General features: G+C 49.5%; 1 protein-coding gene across 3 annotated transcripts in view; it reads right to left on the bottom strand.

Annotated features, from left to right (window-relative positions):
* Positions 1-18,769, bottom strand: part of LOC146809607 (BAR/IMD domain-containing adapter protein 2-like) — a 331,432-nt gene extending 312,663 nt beyond the window's left edge. For 2 of the 3 annotated variants that reach the window (XM_085616451.1, XM_085616452.1), the window contains exon 1: positions 18,520-18,702. In XM_085616451.1, coding sequence (XP_085472577.1) covers positions 18,520-18,567 — 48 coding nt within the window. In that variant the 5' untranslated portion in view covers positions 18,568-18,702. Of the gene's footprint in view, positions 1-18,519 lie in introns of all 3 variants that reach the window. The other variant, XR_014966465.1, reaches the window with a different exon arrangement.
* Positions 18,770-22,338: the final 3,569 nt, after the last annotated feature.

Here is a 22,338-nt window from a genome sequence, read left to right as displayed (position 1 = left end):
TGATAACGGACCTGAATACCAACCCTTGTATGGGTAATGCTGTCCTCGCTAAAGTTAAAACCAAGTGGAAAATTGTTCAAAATTGTTCATGGTCGGAAATGGCAGGTGAAAGCGCTGTTCTGCCACCAATATCAATCCAAGGGTCAGGCCCCTTCAACTCCAATAGATGCCCACGAATGCGAGCAATGGATCCGCACTTCATGCGGCGGGACCACTCCGCGGCTGGACAAGCCGCTAAATATGAAAACGAACAGGTTGCCTAGCTAAACTATGCTGCTTTCGTTGTTTTCATGCAGGCCAGTGATCAAGAGCTATTGGGGCTCGAAACGCGTTTGGCAGACTGCAGTGAAGTGAGCAGAGAGCGCTGCGATGCTGCTGCCAGGGGCTGTGTGCGCTTTCCCTTCAACGTGCGACTACTCCATTTGGGGCAACCTGTTCGTTTTCATATTTAGCGGCTTGTCCAGCCGCGGAGTGGTCCCGCCGCATGAAGTGCGGATCCATTGCTCGCATTCGTGGGCATCTATTGGAGTTGAAGGGGCCTGACCCTTGGATTGATATTGGTGGCAGAACAGCGCTTTCACCTGCCATTTCCGACCATGAACAATTTTGAACAATTTTCCACTTGGTTTTAACTTTAGCGAGGACAGCATTACCCATACAAGGGTTGGTATTCAGGTCCGTTATCATGTGGACTACCGCTACCATCATGCAATGTTGTTACGCCCTGATGGGCGGGACTTATGGTGCAATAAAATGGCTACCTAGCTAAACTATGCTGCTTTCGTTGTTTTCATGCAGGCCAGTGATCAAGAGCTATTGGGGCTCGAAACGCGTTTGGCAGACTGCAGTGAAGTGAGCAGAGAGCGCTGCGATGCTGCTGCCAGGGGCTGTGTGCGCTTTCCCTTCAACGTGCGACTACTCCATTTGGGGCAACCTGTTCGTTTTCATATTTAGCGGCTTGTCCAGCCGCGGAGTGGTCCCGCCGCATGAAGTGCGGATCCATTGCTCGCATTCGTGGGCATCTATTGGAGTTGAAGGGGCCTGACCCTTGGATTGATATTGGTGGCAGAACAGCGCTTTCACCTGCCATTTCCGACCATGAACAATTTTGAACAATTTTCCACTTGGTTTTAACTTTAGCGAGGACAGCATTACCCATACAAGGGTTGGTATTCAGGTCCGTTATCATGTGGACTACCGCTACCATCATGCAATGTTGTTACGCCCTGATGGGCGGGACTTATGGTGCAATAAAATGGCTACCTAGCTAAACTATGCTGCTTTCGTTGTTTTCATGCAGGCCAGTGATCAAGAGCTATTGGGGCTCGAAACGCGTTTGGCAGACTGCAGTGAAGTGAGCAGAGAGCGCTGCGATGCTGCTGCCAGGGGCTGTGTGCGCTTTCCCTTCAACGTGCGACTACTCCATTTGGGGCAACCTGTTCGTTTTCATATTTAGCGGCTTGTCCAGCCGCGGAGTGGTCCCGCCGCATGAAGTGCGGATCCATTGCTCGCATTCGTGGGCATCTATTGGAGTTGAAGGGGCCTGACCCTTGGATTGATATTGGTGGCAGAACAGCGCTTTCACCTGCCATTTCCGACCATGAACAATTTTGAACAATTTTCCACTTGGTTTTAACTTTAGCGAGGACAGCATTACCCATACAAGGGTTGGTATTCAGGTCCGTTATCATGTGGACTACCGCTACCATCATGCAATGTTGTTACGCCCTGATGGGCGGGACTTATGGTGCAATAAAATGGCTACCTAGCTAAACTATGCTGCTTTCGTTGTTTTCATGCAGGCCAGTGATCAAGAGCTATTGGGGCTCGAAACGCGTTTGGCAGACTGCAGTGAAGTGAGCAGAGAGCGCTGCGATGCTGCTGCCAAGGCTGTGTGCGCTTTCCCTTCAACGTGCGACTACTCCATTTGGGGCAACCTGTTCGTTTTCATATTTAGCGGCTTGTCCAGCCGCGGAGTGGTCCCGCCGCATGAAGTGCGGATCCATTGCTCGCATTCGTGGGCATCTATTGGAGTTGAAGGGGCCTGACCCTTGGATTGATATTGGTGGCAGAACAGCGCTTTCACCTGCCATTTCCGACCATGAACAATTTTGAACAATTTTCCACTTGGTTTTAACTTTAGCGAGGACAGCATTACCCATACAAGGGTTGGTATTCAGGTCCGTTATCATGTGGACTACCGCTACCATCATGCAATGTTGTTACGCCCTGATGGGCGGGACTTATGGTGCAATAAAATGGCTACCTAGCTAAACTATGCTGCTTTCGTTGTTTTCATGCAGGCCAGTGATCAAGAGCTATTGGGGCTCGAAACGCGTTTGGCAGACTGCAGTGAAGTGAGCAGAGAGCGCTGCGATGCTGCTGCCAGGGGCTGTGTGCGCTTTCCCTTCAACGTGCGACTACTCCATTTGGGGCAACCTGTTCGTTTTCATATTTAGCGGCTTGTCCAGCCGCGGAGTGGTCCCGCCGCATGAAGTGCGGATCCATTGCTCGCATTCGTGGGCATCTATTGGAGTTGAAGGGGCCTGACCCTTGGATTGATATTGGTGGCAGAACAGCGCTTTCACCTGCCATTTCCGACCATGAACAATTTTGAACAATTTTCCACTTGGTTTTAACTTTAGCGAGGACAGCATTACCCATACAAGGGTTGGTATTCAGGTCCGTTATCATGTGGACTACCGCTACCATCATGCAATGTTGTTACGCCCTGATGGGCGGGACTTATGGTGCAATAAAATGGCTACCTAGCTAAACTATGCTGCTTTCGTTGTTTTCATGCAGGCCAGTGATCAAGAGCTATTGGGGCTCGAAACGCGTTTGGCAGACTGCAGTGAAGTGAGCAGAGAGCGCTGCGATGCTGCTGCCAGGGGCTGTGTGCGCTTTCCCTTCAACGTGCGACTACTCCATTTGGGGCAACCTGTTCGTTTTCATATTTAGCGGCTTGTCCAGCCGCGGAGTGGTCCCGCCGCATGAAGTGCGGATCCATTGCTCGCATTCGTGGGCATCTATTGGAGTTGAAGGGGCCTGACCCTTGGATTGATATTGGTGGCAGAACAGCGCTTTCACCTGCCATTTCCGACCATGAACAATTTTGAACAATTTTCCACTTGGTTTTAACTTTAGCGAGGACAGCATTACCCATACAAGGGTTGGTATTCAGGTCCGTTATCATGTGGACTACCGCTACCATCATGCAATGTTGTTACGCCCTGATGGGCGGGACTTATGGTGCAATAAAATGGCTACCTAGCTAAACTATGCTGCTTTCGTTGTTTTCATGCAGGCCAGTGATCAAGAGCTATTGGGGCTCGAAACGCGTTTGGCAGACTGCAGTGAAGTGAGCAGAGAGCGCTGCGATGCTGCTGCCAGGGGCTGTGTGCGCTTTCCCTTCAACATGCGACTACTCCATTTGGGGCAACCTGTTCGTTTTCATATTTAGCGGCTTGTCCAGCCGCGGAGTGGTCCCGCCGCATGAAGTGCGGATCCATTGCTCGCATTCGTGGGCATCTATTGGAGTTGAAGGGGCCTGACCCTTGGATTGATATTGGTGGCAGAACAGCGCTTTCACCTGCCATTTCCGACCATGAACAATTTTGAACAATTTTCCACTTGGTTTTAACTTTAGCGAGGACAGCATTACCCATACAAGGGTTGGTATTCAGGTCCGTTATCATGTGGACTACCGCTACCATCATGCAATGTTGTTACGCCCTGATGGGCGGGACTTATGGTGCAATAAAATGGCTACCTAGCTAAACTATGCTGCTTTCGTTGTTTTCATGCAGGCCAGTGATCAAGAGCTATTGGGGCTCGAAACGCGTTTGGCAGACTGCAGTGAAGTGAGCAGAGAGCGCTGCGATGCTGCTGCCAGGGGCTGTGTGCGCTTTCCCTTCAACGTGCGACTACTCCATTTGGGGCAACCTGTTCGTTTTCATATTTAGCGGCTTGTCCAGCCGCGGAGTGGTCCCGCCGCATGAAGTGCGGATCCATTGCTCGCATTCGTGGGCATCTATTGGAGTTGAAGGGGCCTGACCCTTGGATTGATATTGGTGGCAGAACAGCGCTTTCACCTGCCATTTCCGACCATGAACAATTTTGAACAATTTTCCACTTGGTTTTAACTTTAGCGAGGACAGCATTACCCATACAAGGGTTGGTATTCAGGTCCGTTATCATGTGGACTACCGCTACCATCATGCAATGTTGTTACGCCCTGATGGGCGGGACTTATGGTGCAATAAAATGGCTACCTAGCTAAACTATGCTGCTTTCGTTGTTTTCATGCAGGCCAGTGATCACGAGCTATTGGGGCTCGAAACGCGTTTGGCAGACTGCAGTGAAGTGAGCAGAGAGCGCTGCGATGCTGCTGCCAGGGGCTGTGTGCGCTTTCCCTTCAACGTGCGACTACTCCATTTGGGGCAACCTGTTCGTTTTCATATTTAGCGGCTTGTCCAGCCGCGGAGTGGTCCCGCCGCATGAAGTGCGGATCCATTGCTCGCATTCGTGGGCATCTATTGGAGTTGAAGGGGCCTGACCCTTGGATTGATATTGGTGGCAGAACAGCGCTTTCACCTGCCATTTCCGACCATGAACAATTTTGAACAATTTTCCACTTGGTTTTAACTTTAGCGAGGACAGCATTACCCATACAAGGGTTGGTATTCAGGTCCGTTATCATGTGGACTACCGCTACCATCATGCAATGTTGTTACGCCCTGATAGGCGGGACTTATGGTGCAATAAAATGGCTACCTAGCTAAACTATGCTGCTTTCGTTGTTTTCATGCAGGCCAGTGATCAAGAGCTATTGGGGCTCGAAACGCGTTTGGCAGACTGCAGTGAAGTGAGCAGAGAGCGCTGCGATGCTGCTGCCAGGGGCTGTGTGCGCTTTCCCTTCAACGTGCGACTACTCCATTTGGGGCAACCTGTTCGTTTTCATATTTAGCGGCTTGTCCAGCCGCGGAGTGGTCCCGCCGCATGAAGTGCGGATCCATTGCTCGCATTCGTGGGCATCTATTGGAGTTGAAGGGGCCTGACCCTTGGATTGATATTGGTGGCAGAACAGCGCTTTCACCTGCCATTTCCGACCATGAACAATTTTGAACAATTTTCCACTTGGTTTTAACTTTAGCGAGGACAGCATTACCCATACAAGGGTTGGTATTCAGGTCCGTTATCATGTGGACTACCGCTACCATCATGCAATGTTGTTACGCCCTGATGGGCGGGACTTATGGTGCAATAAAATGGCTACCTAGCTAAACTATGCTGCTTTCGTTGTTTTCATGCAGGCCAGTGATCAAGAGCTATTGGGGCTCGAAACGCGTTTGGCAGACTGCAGTGAAGTGAGCAGAGAGCGCTGCGATGCTGCTGCCAGGGGCTGTGTGCGCTTTCCCTTCAACGTGCGACTACTCCATTTGGGGCAACCTGTTCGTTTTCATATTTAGCGGCTTGTCCAGCCGCGGAGTGGTCCCGCCGCATGAAGTGCGGATCCATTGCTCGCATTCGTGGGCATCTATTGGAGTTGAAGGGGCCTGACCCTTGGATTGATATTGGTGGCAGAACAGCGCTTTCACCTGCCATTTCCGACCATGAACAATTTTGAACAATTTTCCACTTGGTTTTAACTTTAGCGAGGACAGCATTACCCATACAAGGGTTGGTATTCAGGTCCGTTATCATGTGGACTACCGCTACCATCATGCAATGTTGTTACGCCCTGATGGGCGGGACTTATGGTGCAATAAAATGGCTACCTAGCTAAACTATGCTGCATTCGTTGTTTTCATGCAGGCCAGTGATCAAGAGCTATTGGGGCTCGAAACGCGTTTGGCAGACTGCAGTGAAGTGAGCAGAGAGCGCTGCGATGCTGCTGCCAGGGGCTGTGTGCGCTTTCCCTTCAACGTGCGACTACTCCATTTGGGGCAACCTGTTCGTTTTCATATTTAGCGGCTTGTCCAGCCGCGGAGTGGTCCCGCCGCATGAAGTGCGGATCCATTGCTCGCATTCGTGGGCATCTATTGGAGTTGAAGGGGCCTGACCCTTGGATTGATATTGGTGGCAGAACAGCGCTTTCACCTGCCATTTCCGACCATGAACAATTTTGAACAATTTTCCACTTGGTTTTAACTTTAGCGAGGACAGCATTACCCATACAAGGGTTGGTATTCAGGTCCGTTATCATGTGGACTACCGCTACCATCATGCAATGTTGTTACGCCCTGATGGGCGGGACTTATGGTGCAATAAAATGGCTACCTAGCTAAACTATGCTGCTTTCGTTGTTTTCATGCAGGCCAGTGATCACGAGCTATTGGGGCTCGAAACGCGTTTGGCAGACTGCAGTGAAGTGAGCAGAGAGCGCTGCGATGCTGCTGCCAGGGGCTGTGTGCGCTTTCCCTTCAACGTGCGACTACTCCATTTGGGGCAACCTGTTCGTTTTCATATTTAGCGGCTTGTCCAGCCGCGGAGTGGTCCCGCCGCATGAAGTGCGGATCCATTGCTCGCATTCGTGGGCATCTATTGGAGTTGAAGGGGCCTGACCCTTGGATTGATATTGGTGGCAGAACAGCGCTTTCACCTGCCATTTCCGACCATGAACAATTTTGAACAATTTTCCACTTGGTTTTAACTTTAGCGAGGACAGCATTACCCATACAAGGGTTGGTATTCAGGTCCGTTATCATGTGGACTACCGCTACCATCATGCAATGTTGTTACGCCCTGATGGGCGGGACTTATGGTGCAATAAAATGGCTACCTAGCTAAACTATGCTGCTTTCGTTGTTTTCATGCAGGCCAGTGATCAAGAGCTATTGGGGCTCGAAACGCGTTTGGCAGACTGCAGTGAAGTGAGCAGAGAGCGCTGCGATGCTGCTGCCAGGGGCTGTGTGCGCTTTCCCTTCAACGTGCGACTACTCCATTTGGGGCAACCTGTTCGTTTTCATATTTAGCGGCTTGTCCAGCCGCGGAGTGGTCCCGCCGCATGAAGTGCGGATCCATTGCTCGCATTCGTGGGCATCTATTGGAGTTGAAGGGGCCTGACCCTTGGATTGATATTGGTGGCAGAACAGCGCTTTCACCTGCCATTTCCGACCATGAACAATTTTGAACAATTTTCCACTTGGTTTTAACTTTAGCGAGGACAGCATTACCCATACAAGGGTTGGTATTCAGGTCCGTTATCATGTGGACTACCGCTACCATCATGCAATGTTGTTACGCCCTGATGGGCGGGACTTATGGTGCAATAAAATGGCTACCTAGCTAAACTATGCTGCTTTCGTTGTTTTCATGCAGGCCAGTGATCAAGAGCTATTGGGGCTCGAAACGCGTTTGGCAGACTGCAGTGAAGTGAGCAGAGAGCGCTGCGATGCTGCTGCCAGGGGCTGTGTGCGCTTTCCCTTCAACGTGCGACTACTCCATTTGGGGCAACCTGTTCGTTTTCATATTTAGCGGCTTGTCCAGCCGCGGAGTGGTCCCGCCGCATGAAGTGCGGATCCATTGCTCGCATTCGTGGGCATCTATTGGAGTTGAAGGGGCCTGACCCTTGGATTGATATTGGTGGCAGAACAGCGCTTTCACCTGCCATTTCCGACCATGAACAATTTTGAACAATTTTCCACTTGGTTTTAACTTTAGCGAGGACAGCATTACCCATACAAGGGTTGGTATTCAGGTCCGTTATCATGTGGACTACCGCTACCATCATGCAATGTTGTTACGCCCTGATGGGCGGGACTTATGGTGCAATAAAATGGCTACCTAGCTAAACTATGCTGCTTTCGTTGTTTTCATGCAGGCCAGTGATCAAGAGCTATTGGGGCTCGAAACGCGTTTGGCAGACTGCAGTGAAGTGAGCAGAGAGCGCTGCGATGCTGCTGCCAGGGGCTGTGTGCGCTTTCCCTTCAACGTGCGACTACTCCATTTGGGGCAACCTGTTCGTTTTCATATTTAGCGGCTTGTCCAGCCGCGGAGTGGTCCCGCCGCATGAAGTGCGGATCCATTGCTCGCATTCGTGGGCATCTATTGGAGTTGAAGGGGCCTGACCCTTGGATTGATATTGGTGGCAGAACAGCGCTTTCACCTGCCATTTCCGACCATGAACAATTTTGAACAATTTTCCACTTGGTTTTAACTTTAGCGAGGACAGCATTACCCATACAAGGGTTGGTATTCAGGTCCGTTATCATGTGGACTACCGCTACCATCATGCAATGTTGTTACGCCCTGATGGGCGGGACTTATGGTGCAATAAAATGGCTACCTAGCTAAACTATGCTGCTTTCGTTGTTTTCATGCAGGCCAGTGATCAAGAGCTATTGGGGCTCGAAACGCGTTTGGCAGACTGCAGTGAAGTGAGCAGAGAGCGCTGCGATGCTGCTGCCAGGGGCTGTGTGCGCTTTCCCTTCAACGTGCGACTACTCCATTTGGGGCAACCTGTTCGTTTTCATATTTAGCGGCTTGTCCAGCCGCGGAGTGGTCCCGCCGCATGAAGTGCGGATCCATTGCTCGCATTCGTGGGCATCTATTGGAGTTGAAGGGGCCTGACCCTTGGATTGATATTGGTGGCAGAACAGCGCTTTCACCTGCCATTTCCGACCATGAACAATTTTGAACAATTTTCCACTTGGTTTTAACTTTAGCGAGGACAGCATTACCCATACAAGGGTTGGTATTCAGGTCCGTTATCATGTGGACTACCGCTACCATCATGCAATGTTGTTACGCCCTGATGGGCGGGACTTATGGTGCAATAAAATGGCTACCTAGCTAAACTATGCTGCTTTCGTTGTTTTCATGCAGGCCAGTGATCAAGAGCTATTGGGGCTCGAAACGCGTTTGGCAGACTGCAGTGAAGTGAGCAGAGAGCGCTGCGATGCTGCTGCCAGGGGCTGTGTGCGCTTTCCCTTCAACGTGCGACTACTCCATTTGGGGCAACCTGTTCGTTTTCATATTTAGCGGCTTGTCCAGCCGCGGAGTGGTCCCGCCGCATGAAGTGCGGATCCATTGCTCGCATTCGTGGGCATCTATTGGAGTTGAAGGGGCCTGACCCTTGGATTGATATTGGTGGCAGAACAGCGCTTTCACCTGCCATTTCCGACCATGAACAATTTTGAACAATTTTCCACTTGGTTTTAACTTTAGCGAGGACAGCATTACCCATACAAGGGTTGGTATTCAGGTCCGTTATCATGTGGACTACCGCTACCATCATGCAATGTTGTTACGCCCTGATGGGCGGGACTTATGGTGCAATAAAATGGCTACCTAGCTAAACTATGCTGCTTTCGTTGTTTTCATGCAGGCCAGTGATCAAGAGCTATTGGGGCTCGAAACGCGTTTGGCAGACTGCAGTGAAGTGAGCAGAGAGCGCTGCGATGCTGCTGCCAGGGGCTGTGTGCGCTTTCCCTTCAACGTGCGACTACTCCATTTGGGGCAACCTGTTCGTTTTCATATTTAGCGGCTTGTCCAGCCGCGGAGTGGTCCCGCCGCATGAAGTGCGGATCCATTGCTCGCATTCGTGGGCATCTATTGGAGTTGAAGGGGCCTGACCCTTGGATTGATATTGGTGGCAGAACAGCGCTTTCACCTGCCATTTCCGACCATGAACAATTTTGAACAATTTTCCACTTGGTTTTAACTTTAGCGAGGACAGCATTACCCATACAAGGGTTGGTATTCAGGTCCGTTATCATGTGGACTACCGCTACCATCATGCAATGTTGTTACGCCCTGATGGGCGGGACTTATGGTGCAATAAAATGGCTACCTAGCTAAACTATGCTGCTTTCGTTGTTTTCATGCAGGCCAGTGATCAAGAGCTATTGGGGCTCGAAACGCGTTTGGCAGACTGCAGTGAAGTGAGCAGAGAGCGCTGCGATGCTGCTGCCAGGGGCTGTGTGCGCTTTCCCTTCAACGTGCGACTACTCCATTTGGGGCAACCTGTTCGTTTTCATATTTAGCGGCTTGTCCAGCCGCGGAGTGGTCCCGCCGCATGAAGTGCGGATCCATTGCTCGCATTCGTGGGCATCTATTGGAGTTGAAGGGGCCTGACCCTTGGATTGATATTGGTGGCAGAACAGCGCTTTCACCTGCCATTTCCGACCATGAACAATTTTGAACAATTTTCCACTTGGTTTTAACTTTAGCGAGGACAGCATTACCCATACAAGGGTTGGTATTCAGGTCCGTTATCATGTGGACTACCGCTACCATCATGCAATGTTGTTACGCCCTGATGGGCGGGACTTATGGTGCAATAAAATGGCTACCTAGCTAAACTATGCTGCTTTCGTTGTTTTCATGCAGGCCAGTGATCAAGAGCTATTGGGGCTCGAAACGCGTTTGGCAGACTGCAGTGAAGTGAGCAGAGAGCGCTGCGATGCTGCTGCCAGGGGCTGTGTGCGCTTTCCCTTCAACGTGCGACTACTCCATTTGGGGCAACCTGTTCGTTTTCATATATATATATATATATATATATATATATATACACCTATATATATTGAGAGAGAGAGATAATGAAATACATGTTTTAAGTGGCTTTCGCTGTTATGTTGAAGCTCATTTTGATACCTTTTGTATGCCTTTGGAATATAAAGTCAGCATCGTGCATAAAAAGGCTCTGAGCTGGGAGGTGACGTCGTCTCCCTATTAGCCCCTCACTTTCTACTAGCAACACCCAAAATGACCCACACTCTCTGTGGACACATTATAAACATAGGTGACCGTTCAATCCTCAGGTGATCCGCATCTCACCAAGGAAGCGTAACCATTGTCTATGGGCTCTCTGTCGATATGTTAATCTCCCCCTTCATGGCCCTTCTGTAACTTTCCTAGAATGAGGGTGCTCCTTTCTGTGGCCTTTGTAGGTGCTAACTCTTGACTGGCTGCTAGCGTGCTCATTCTCACATATTTAACATATGTTATTTAGGCCTGGGTGTAATTTCAATTATGCTGGAGTAATTTCTGTTATTCTTTGACGTGGAATTACAGATAATTACGCGATTACTCCTGCTTGTGTAATCAAGAGTAATTTGGGGGGGGGGGGGGGGGTCCTACTGAAAGAGCTATTCGTGTACTACTGCATTTAGCACTATCTCTTAACGCCAAATGCATCCTGGGGTCCATTTTAGACGCCAGGGTGCATTTTGCGCTAAGCGAATAGAGCCAAATGCTGAGAGTACGTTGGAGGAAAATTCTACCCGAAGAGCACATTTAGCACTATATCTTACCACAAAATGCATTCCCACACTCATTTTGGGCACGAAGGAGCATTTTTCACTAAGTAAATAGCAGTAAATGCTGGGAGTAAATTTGGGGGGAAATCCTACCCCAAGAGCACATTTAACGAGTGCAATGATGTGGTCTCACAGCTAGACTGACGACTTTGGAGCTGTGGAAACCAAGGTTTGAGCCTCGGGGTCGACTCCACATCCCGTGATTCTGGGTAAATCACTTAATCTCCCCTTGCCTACCAAAAAAATGAATGTGTCCTTGTGTAACGTAACTGGTGCTCATGTAAAGCTCTCCAATACCTTCAGGTCGAGTTTGCGCTATATAAAATCTGCATCAAAACAAAGTGGCTCCGCATGCCCACTATTTGTGTTCTGTTGTATTTAGTGCTATTTCTTGGCACACAATGCATTCTTGCACCTATTTTGGATATGAGGAGGCATTTTTGCACTAAGAAATAGCTCTACACGCAGAATTACTCTTCTCGTGTAATTAAGTGGAAGCTTGTGGGATTCTCAGGTAATTGCATGTGATTATGTTACACTGAATTAAAGAGCATGTTTTCCTGCATTTACAAGTGGTTGTTCCTCATCTGCTTCTCTTATCAGTTTCCCACCGCCGAAACACTGTTAACATCTACTTTGGTGGAACTATATTTTCATAAAGTTTTGCCTTTTACTACTTAAGCATATATATATAGCAATTTGTCACCAGGAGAGATTGAGTGATCTGCATCGAATCACAGGATGTTGCACGGCCCCCCAGAGACTCGAACCGGAATCCCCAGCTCTCAAGTCGGCAGCTCTAGCCACTGCACCACATTCTCTCCACTCCTGTGTTATCTGTCAGGGAGCTCTTTCCTTCTCCCGGAAGATGATTGATGAAAACAGCTCTTTATTCATTACTTAGACGAAACCGGTGCATTACCAATGCTTGTTATTTTTTCTTCTTTCCTGTTGTCCTTGTTGAACCTTTTGCCATTTGTGACTAAGTTTTACTATGTCACACACTCTTCAAAGAAGCCCTTTCCTCCTTTGAAATGGATGTTTATTGTGACAACAGATGTGATCTGATTTTATTGTTACAACAAATGTGATCTGCTTCCAAATGTTTTTTCACTAAGACACAGGCACAATTGCTTTTTTATGTGATTAAATATTTTGCCAAGTCTCATATTTTTTTTTCTTTTTCACAAATGGTGAGAATAATACATTTCTCAGAATCACAGAGATGGTGTGCTGAGACCTAAGAAGCATTAGCAAAGTCAATAGGTAGTGGCTTCTAGAACATTGTCTCTGCCATTGCCTTTTGTTCATGCTGTGCAGCCTGGGTAAAGCTGACTTTGGCAATGGTTTGTTGCCGCGCTGTATAGTAGCATGAGTGCTGTGCAGCATGCTTAAAAATAATGATAAAAAATAATATGATGCATCTACTGCTAGTGCACTTTTTTTTTAAAGTCTATTAGCCCTGGATGCGTCATAGGCCTTTCTTGAAGTAGTTATAGCCATACTGCAAAGCTTTCGTGCTGCGGTACAGCATGGCTACAAAACATTACTGAGCCCAATAACTCTCATAGGCGAGACCTTCTGGCTTTGCTAATGCTTGTTCTTGTGTGCCTATCACGTGGCCTGAATTTCGCAGTTGTGCAAGATGTAGCCAGATGCTCAAAGACACAGGTGTAACAGATGCCACTGCAGCCCTTGAGGCCAGAAGGGGGGCAACCCTCCTGGGGACACCCCAACCCTTTTAGGGGGGCCCCCTATTCAGCTAAATGCCAATTAGTATCTCAAAGATACAGGAGACTGGGGGCCCCTCGTCACATTCTGCAGGGAGGCCCGTCATTTTGAGTCACCCACCGCTCCAAGAGAGGGTCAGAGGTGATCCGTGGTAATTTCCATTCCTGGAGTAAAGAGCCCTGTTCTGGGTACCCTTGAGGGTGCGCCCCCCCCCCCCCCTCCCTAAAAACGTATTGATTTGCTTCTGCTCTGGTCACTGCTGCCCTGGTGATGCCCTCCTTTTCATAACAACCCCTCTCACTTTGTCATGCGTGTCCCTGGCAGCTCCAGCCACACCTCTCTATTCTGGGCCAGCAGCTGGGTCCCCATTGACAAGCTTCTTATCGGGCCTCACGGCTCGGCCTCCCTGTTTGTCATGTCAACCTGGGTGCCGCACTCTAATTGAAAACCTCCGATATCAGCTCTCTGCTGCTGTCATATGAGAGCCCCGGCCACGCCTTATTACAAAAAAACGATGACTATACTCGTGCAATGAAACATGACGCGCTAACAGTGGGACGCTGAGATAGCTCCGTGGGTCAAGGCGAAATCTGCGAAAAAACGGGATAATGCTTGGATAGAAGAATCCGAGCACGGGTCCTCCTCTCATCATCAAAAGTGGCCGATAAAATGTGTACCCATTTAAATTGGAAAATTCCTTCGTGAATCAAAGTGTCTCTCGGTGAGGTCACCAGGAAAGGGTTACACGGACATAGATGCATGGGTGCATTACTCCTGAATACTCCGTTTCTAGTCGGACCATATACCTTGCCGCTACTTTCAGATGTTTCTTCTTGAGACATAAAATATTGCCGCTCATAAATTAACTTTACCTTAACCATCATTTTTCAGATGAATAAACAATTATTTGTGTATAAAGAGTTTTTTTTTAAATTCAAGTCATCGAGTTCAAATCATAAAAATTCCACAAATATGCATTGGCCTCCATCAGGGCCGGCTTCAGCGCCGGTGGCACCTGGTGTAACAGTATTTTTGGACGCCCCGCCCCTATTCCACACACCCCGCCATTTACCTCCTTTTCCTCGGATCCCCTCACTACAACCCAGTGCTTGATATGTAAAGAACGGCATGCCAGGGGCCTCGTCAGGAGGCCACTACAGGTCACACCTCACATTGCCCTGACATCGCTGTCAAGGATAGTAACAACCCAACGGCTGACCATCCAACTTCTACAAGTGTGAAAATTCAGACTATTCCAGGTCCCCAAAGCTGTTAGGATGGCTTGGGTGTGAGGTAATACTCATTTCTAATGTATATTGAATTAATAATTAACTGTTTCTTTAGTCCTCTCTAAACTAGCCAGACAGCGCCATCTTATGGCAAACCCTCACAAGCACCAGTGCTGACAATTAAGTGAGGATGTCGAGCACCGGAAACCACTGGCTCAAATGAAGCACTGCTACCGCCCTCATCTCTCCATAGACCCTCTCTCACGTGCATTTTATTTGTTTCAAAGTGCTGGTTGCTGTTGGCTGTACTAATAATGTATTTCTACTCAAACGAACTAGAGGCAGGGGAAAAACCATAATGTCCTAAACTACACAGTGCAGTCTGCATGCAACTCTTTGATGACAGGTCATAGGTCACTGTGCTATATTAAGATTGTAATTTATGAACTGCAAGTGCAAAAGAATCTCTGTGACAAAAGCAGCAACCTACTGAGTGATCCACATAAAATACAGTTCTGTGATCTGCATGGTACATGCACTTTGCAGTAATCATACTAATACTCTGAGCTATTTATGATGGGTCAACCTGCCATTAGAAACAAGCACCTTCCTAAAGCCAGCCTTGACACCATCGAAAGCCGACTGAAGCCTCTTCTCCGGGCTCTGTCTGCATGCCAGCTTATCCATTCTTTCAACAATCAACCCATCTATCCAGTAACCTGTACAGCTATTTGCCCATCAATTCACTCATCCATCCAGTAACCGGTACAGATACTAATCCGTCCATCACTCAATCCAGTAACCTGACCAGCTACTAATCCATCCACCAATCCATCCATCCTTCAGTCCATGCACTCATCCAGTAACCTGTCCACCTACTAATCGATCCCAACATCAATTCAATCAGCCGTCCAGTAACCTGTCCAGCCATTTATCCATCATCAAATCACCCATTCACCCAGTTGATCGCCCAATTACTAATCCATCAATTCAGTAACCCGCCCAGCTACTAATCCATCCGTCCACCCATTCAGTAACCTGACAAGCTACTAATCCTCCCATCCAGTAACCAATCCAACTACTTGCTCATCCATAAATTCACCTAGACATCCAGTAACCACTTTGGCTACTAATTCATCCATCAATCCATCAGTCCACCCATCTATCGAGTAACCTGTCCAGGTAATAATTTATCTATCCATCCATCCATCCAGTAAACTGCATGGCCGCTAATCCAGCCATCAGTTCATACTTCGGTCCAGGAATGCCCCAAGCTACTAATCCATCCATCAATCAAGCCTGCGATTCATCAATCGATCCATCAATCCATCCATCCATTCATTCAGTAACTACCCAGCTAATTACCTATCCATCAATCAATCCTTCTATCCAATAACCCGTTCTGTTACCAATCTATCCATCCATCAAAACACTCATTCAATATCCAGTCCAGTATCCAATACCTGCTACTAATCTATCTACCAGTCGTTACATCGACCCATCTGCTAATCCAGCCAGACATCAATCCATCCATTCGTCTAGTAAGCCGTCCAGCTCCAAATCCATCCATCAATCCATCTAATCAGCCACTTGTTCAGCTTCTAATCCATTTATGCACTCATCCATCCATCCACTTTCTCATCCATCCACCTACACTACTAATTAACCCGTTCATCTCTACAGAAACCTGTTCAGATATTAATCTATCCATTCATCCACTCACCCATCAATCAATCGATCAACCCTCATGCCACTGCCTGGTTCTCTGTGTATCTCCCTCTCTACTTCGCACAGTCACAACCACAAGATCACAAGTCTTTGGATAAACAGTCCTATAAAATACACTAAAGTATCGTTACAAAAACAAAAGCGCGGAATTCTTAATAATGAGTTTGGGGAAATAGTTTAAGAGAAGGCATCGGGTAGGGAGGATTGAAAGCAGGGCGCGTCGAGTGGATGGACCGGCGAGAGCCGGTGGAGCACACAAAGTAGGCAGAAAAGGACAAGGAGTGTAGGGGCTGGCGAGAGACGTGAGGTGGCCTGTGAGACTACACGCACGAGCGGCTCAAGTGATACTTGAAATCATTTCCGGTGTCTCTATCACGCTGTCCAGAAGGGGCACACTTCCTTCTCTTCCTGCATATTGATCAACGCGCATTACCGCTACTCTCCGAGCATCCTCTCATGTCCTCGGCTCTGCTTCAGTCTACCCCCCTCTGCACTCCACCACCATCAAAAGACCCTCACTCCATCCCCACTTCCTCTCTGCATCCAGCCGTGGCTATCGGCTCTCTCTCCATTTTACCAATCTCTGCTCTGACTGCACAGTCTCAAGCCCTCTGCCCTCCCTGTATGCTCTCATTGACCTCTGTCCTCCCTGCATCCTCTTTTCGGCCTCTGCCCTCCCTGCATCCTCTCATCACTCTCTGCCCCCCGCATCCTCTCATCGGCCTCTGCCCTCCCTGCATCCTCTCATCACTCTCTGCCCTCCCTGCATCCTCTCCTCGGCCTCTACCCTCCCTGCATCCTTTCATCGGCCTCTCCCTCCATTCGTCATCTCTTTTCTTCCCTCCTCTGCTTTCCCTGCATCCTCACGTCGCTCTCTGCCCTCCCTGCATCCTCTCATCGGTCTCTGCCCTCCCTGCATCCTCTCCTCGACCTCTGCCCTCCCTGCATCCTCTCGTCGCTCTCTGCCCCCCCTGCATCCTCTCATCACTCTCTGCCCCCCCTGCATCCTCTCATCACTCTCTGCCCCCCGCATCCTCTCATCACTCTCTGCCCCCCGCATCCTCTCATCGGCCTCTGCCCTCCCTGCATCCTCTCATCACTCTCTGCCCCCTGCATCCTCTCATCGGCCTCTGCCCTCCCTGCATCCTCTCATCATTCTCTGCCCTCCCTGTATGCTCTCATTGGCCTCTGTCCTCCCTGCATCCTCTTTTCGGCCTCTGCCCTCCCTGCATCCTCTCATCACTCTCTGCCCCCCGCATCCTCTCATCGGCCTCTGCCCTTCCTGCATCCTCTCATCAGCCTCTGCCCTCCCTGCATTATCTCATCTGCCTCTGCCCTCCCTGCATCCTCTCCTCGGCCTCTACCCTCCCTGCATCCTCTCATCGGCCTCTCCCTCCATTCGTCATCTCTTTTCTTCCCTCCTCTGCCCTCCCTGCATCCTCTCATCGGTCTCTGCCCTCCCTGCATCCTCTCCTCGACCTCTGCCCTCCCTGCATCCTCTCGTCGCTCTCTGCCCCCCCCTGCATCCTCTCATCACTCTCTGCCCTCCCTGCACCCTCTCATCGGGCCCTGCCCTTCCTCCATCCGCGCCCTCTGCACTCCCTCCATCCTCGCCCTCTGCCCTCCCTGCATCCTCTCCTCGACCTCTGCCCTCCCTGCATCATCTCGTCCCCCCTCTGCCCACCCTGCATCCTCTCGTCGCTCTCTGTCCATCCTGCATCCTCTCATCGGCCTCTGCCCTCCCTGCATCCTTCCGTCGCTCTCTGCCCTCGCTGCATCCTCTCATCACTCTCTGCCCTCCCTGCATCCTCTCATCGGCCTCTGCCCTCCCTCCATCCTCGCCCTCTGCCCTCCCTGCATCCTCTCGTCGCTCTCTGCCCACCCTGCATCCTCTCATCGGCCTCTGCCCTCCCTCCATCCTCGCCCTCTGCCCTCCCTGCATCCTCTCGTCGCTCTCTGCCCACCCTGCATCCTCTCATCGGCCTCTGCCCTCCCTCCATCCTCGCCCTCTGCCCACCCTGCATCATCTCATCGGTCTCTGCTCTCCCTGCACCCTCTCCTCGCACTCGCCCTCGCTCCCATCCTTGCCCACCATGCATCCTCTCCTCGCCCTCTGCTCGCCTTCCATCTCCTTATGCTCCGCTGACCCTCACTTGGCCTGCTGTCAGCATCGATTTCCCCTGATTGTCCACCCTCTCCCAGCCTCTCCCCCCACAGACCCCTGAGCTCGCGGCCCCTTTCTCTCTCACACCTCCCGTGCCCCCCACCGCTCCCCCTTCCCATTTCTGCTGTTTGGCTGTGCCTCCTTTTCTGAGCCTGTCTAACAAAGGCTCCAGGACTGCAGCCAGACTGCAGGGGAAGGGGGGGGGGGGGGGAGACACTGACTGGAAGGGAGGGGAGAGTGGGCATGGAGGACAGCGCAGGCAGGGGGGAAGCAGGCAGGTGGACATGCAGGCAGGACACAGGCATACACTACACCAAGGCACTGACGGCCGATGGTGAAAGGGGGTATGATGATTTGAGGAGGGCGGCAGATGACGGGGACAGGGTGAGAGGGGTGCACTTACCCGGTACACGTTCTCCGTCAACCTGTTCACCTCCTCGGACCGGGACATGGTGCTGGGGTCGCGGGGGCTCCTCGCATGGACCCTTGGGGCGCAGAAGCAGAACTGCTCCAGGTTTGGGGGCAGGATGTTGGGTGGGGGGTCCGCTGCCGGCTTCGAGGAGGCGGGTGACCACCACTAGCTTCGGTGGTCAGGGAGGGATGAGACACAGAAGGAGTGGGGGCGCGGGAGGGGGCTGCCCCCTGGCAGACACAAAAGTTTTGCAGCTTAGAAAGGGAAACTTATGGCCAATGGGGGCTCTGCTGGCCTCCCACCCAGTGGCACTTGTTTGCATAAAAGAAGGAGGGGTCTCCTCGTTACTGACAGCCTGGGAGAGGCATGTGTCATTTCCATATTTAAAGGGACATCTGGGAGGGTGGGAGGCAGGCTCTCACGAGCAGGATGTCCATTTCAAGACCACCCTCTCAGCCTGTCAAATTAGAACATATCTCATTCACTAATAACCACGTTTGTGTCACATTTTTGATTTATTTCCGCAGCGTCGCCAATGCAGTTTTTCTTGAAAATGTCAAGTTTTCTTTGGTCACTGCTGTTTGCTGCCGGTTAACCTGTTTCTGCGCACTCATAACTTTGAATGCCAGAAAAAAAACAGAAGCGCACGCGCACACACACGCGCTTCGCCCAGGATTACACAGTGTGGCCAAGTAGGGAAGTCGAGATCGGCATGCCTCAAGTCACAGAGGTTCATAACTAACACTGTAGACACAAGACCGCTTCTGTACATGTTGGGATGTCCTAAAACTCAGGACAGTGCAGACGCACTTCAGTGCTTGACCCTAAAACAGACTCCCACTCCTCCGAAGTGCTGCATACAACAGGTGTCACTGTTAGCTCAGTGTAACAGGGCTCATTTCCTGAGCTGGGAAAGATGTAAGGCTGAGTCAGCAGCAGCGCCAGGATTGGGCTTTTCCCTACAGTTTGCACATACATTCGTGCATCATTCCCCTCAACCCACTGAGCTGGCTTAATGATACACTCTCCCCTTTTCTCGCTCTGTTTTTCTTTTCTTCCCATCCCTGCTTCAGTTGTATTATTACATTTTATACTTGTCACTATCAATATGTATGAACACTTTTTTGTGTATATTGTAATGCCGAAGGGAAGCCGCTTTCCAGAGCATCACACGTTTGGGTAAAAACACTAAGGAGACCCGGGAAGCTAAACTGAAATGTAGAGGAACACACTTTACGAACCCGCTGGGAGCACAGGACCGCCCCCCGTTGGCTACATTGCACTAACTGCGCCAGTGGGAACATGTAGTCAGTCAACCATTGCTTTCATATCTGTGCTGCTTGTTTAACAACGAGTGAAGCGAAGCTCAGGGCTCCGTCGTTGTGGCATAAACATTAATGCACCACAGCAAAAATGGTCCAAACAGATTGCGAAGAAAAATATACCAGACATCTCTTACTTAAAACTCACTTTACTGATGTACAATAGGCTTTAGGAAAGTAAAACGCCGGGTCCACGAATAATCTTTGATAAATACTATAAAGAAAATCGAATTAGTGCAATTCTTTTGTTTTCATCACAATAGAAGGGGCAAAAATATTTTCCCTGAAACTAAAGTCCCAATTATGAGGCGGTGGGACGAGCGTCCGACCCCCGTCGCAGCGGGATTGGGACAGACCGACAAGTAGTTGGCGGTCCCACCCCCAAACCAAGATGTGACTTCCTGTAGGGGTCCGAATCATGGCATTTAACATTTCGGCTTTGGGCCGCAGCACAAGCCGCAATGGAAAAAAGGATGTTTTGAAACATCCATGCCCTGTGTGCCAGGCACCATGTGATGCCTGGCACATGGGTCATGGCTGTTTAGGGGGGCACCTGGCCCCACCGGACTCATAGAAGGAGCCCTACAGGGGATGGAGGCCCTGCTAGGCCCCAGCAGAGTTCCTTTCCCACAGCCTTTCAATGGAGGTCAGACGTGATGGAAAGGCTGTCGGAAGGGGGCATTATAATCCCTAGGGCAGTGCCTGAGCTGGCACCGCCCCTTCTGTAGGGGATACGATCTGACCGAGGGGCTTCTTGAGCCCATCGGAAGCGTCGGTCTGTCCCTCCGACCGATGGCATCATTATGCGGCAGTCGGACTGCCCTGCTGGATGTCGGTTGAAGGATGTCTGTCGGACTGCCACCGCCGGTCTGTCCATGGCAGTCCGACCTACATTCTAATGAGGCCCTTTGTTTTAATTTTTGCATTTTAAAAGTGGAAGAATGCATTTATTCAATTTCCTACTGTATAAACACAAAAAATATAGCAAACTCAGCTTGCTTAGTGTTTTTTGCCTCCCTGCAGAAGCGCTTTGATGTCCTATTGTTGTGGGGGTTACACCTCTAAATACATTACTTTCTCAGCGCCCCGAAAATTAGTCAGGTTCACTTCCATGGGAGCATACGTAGCATTTGGGGTCTACTGGAATAATAAATCGGCAGTATACAACTTTATTAATTTTTTCTTTGGGAATCTCCTGTAAAGAGTTGGCAAGTAGTGGCTTTTTAGGTTTAAAAAGGATAAAGTTAGTGATGCTTGGTGCCATGAATCTAGAGAGCGTCTTATATGATAGCACCGATCGCAAAAATGATAAAATAAATATTTCTAATATGGATCTTTCTCAGAACTTAGCACAAGAGTTACAGCAATTATGCCTTGAGAATTCAGCATTAAGACAGACCTTGGTATTAAGGTCAAAAGATATTTCAGTAGCTTCTTCAATTGCTCCACAATTATCTGGCATTCCTTTGAAGTCACAGGAATTTTTTGATTCTTCTGCATTTAGCTTTTTGTCCTGCACAGTTCAATCAAGATCCAGGTCAGATGGGTTACCCGATTGATTGCATTAATATTCCTGCTATGGCCCAGGCTACTTCTCTAGTAATGACCTCTGATGTCTGTTTGGAGGTAGGTGATATATTCCGACCTAAATTTAAGAATAATTTTAAATGCCCTGATTTGGAGCATGCAGATGAGCACTGTGTGAAATTCAGCAATGTGGGATGGATGTATTGACTTATGTGAATTGGCTACTCAATTAGCAGTTAAAATGGACAAGCATGTATAAGTCATTATATTACTTTTCACTCAACAATGTGATATAGGGCCTTACATAAAGGAAATATGTAATTGTACAGGCATTTATTCTTTTATTTCCTCAATCGATTCGTTTTGAAGTTTACTTTTTTTGAAAATCTAGGTAATTCAAAGGGAGCAGACAGAATGTCAAGACAATTCTTGTGCATCCCCTGTTTAGTGATGAGGGACTCTGCTTTTGTCTTTCCTTACCTCTGTCTCTAGTTTGTTGTGAGTTCAGGGCCTGCATCAAACATTGATTTCAGAGTTAGATGTGGTTGGACACTGGTGATTTCCATAGTCTACCCCGCTATACTTCCCCTGCCTTCAGAGTCCAAGTGTAGCTTTAGTCTAGTTGAAGACTTCGGCCATCTTGCCATTGCCCTGCCACATGGCTTTATGGACCTATTAGTGGTAAAGCTACCGGGAACTACTGAAAAAGTAGGTAGGGTTACCCCTGGGAACTTTTACCCCATTGCTAGGGAGGAGTAACGTAACCCACTAGCTAGTGCCAGGGATACTTGTTGTCCCCAGGGCACTTCCTCAGAACTCTATCTAGACCCTCAGAAGAACAGAGGAGGACTGGGCCTGCTGTCTATCACCCGAGAGGACTCCCGAAGGACTGGACCTGCTCTCCCAAGTACCAAGACAAAGAAGTGGACTCCAGGGGTCAGCTGGCTGACCTCCTGTGTGG

This window comes from Triturus cristatus, chromosome 7 (genome assembly GCF_964204655.1).
Source record: "Triturus cristatus chromosome 7, aTriCri1.1, whole genome shotgun sequence".
NCBI classification, from domain to species: domain Eukaryota; kingdom Metazoa; phylum Chordata; class Amphibia; order Caudata; family Salamandridae; genus Triturus; species Triturus cristatus.
The sequence above is the reverse complement of the archived record's forward strand: the minus strand, read 5'-3'. Positions and strand labels throughout refer to the sequence as shown.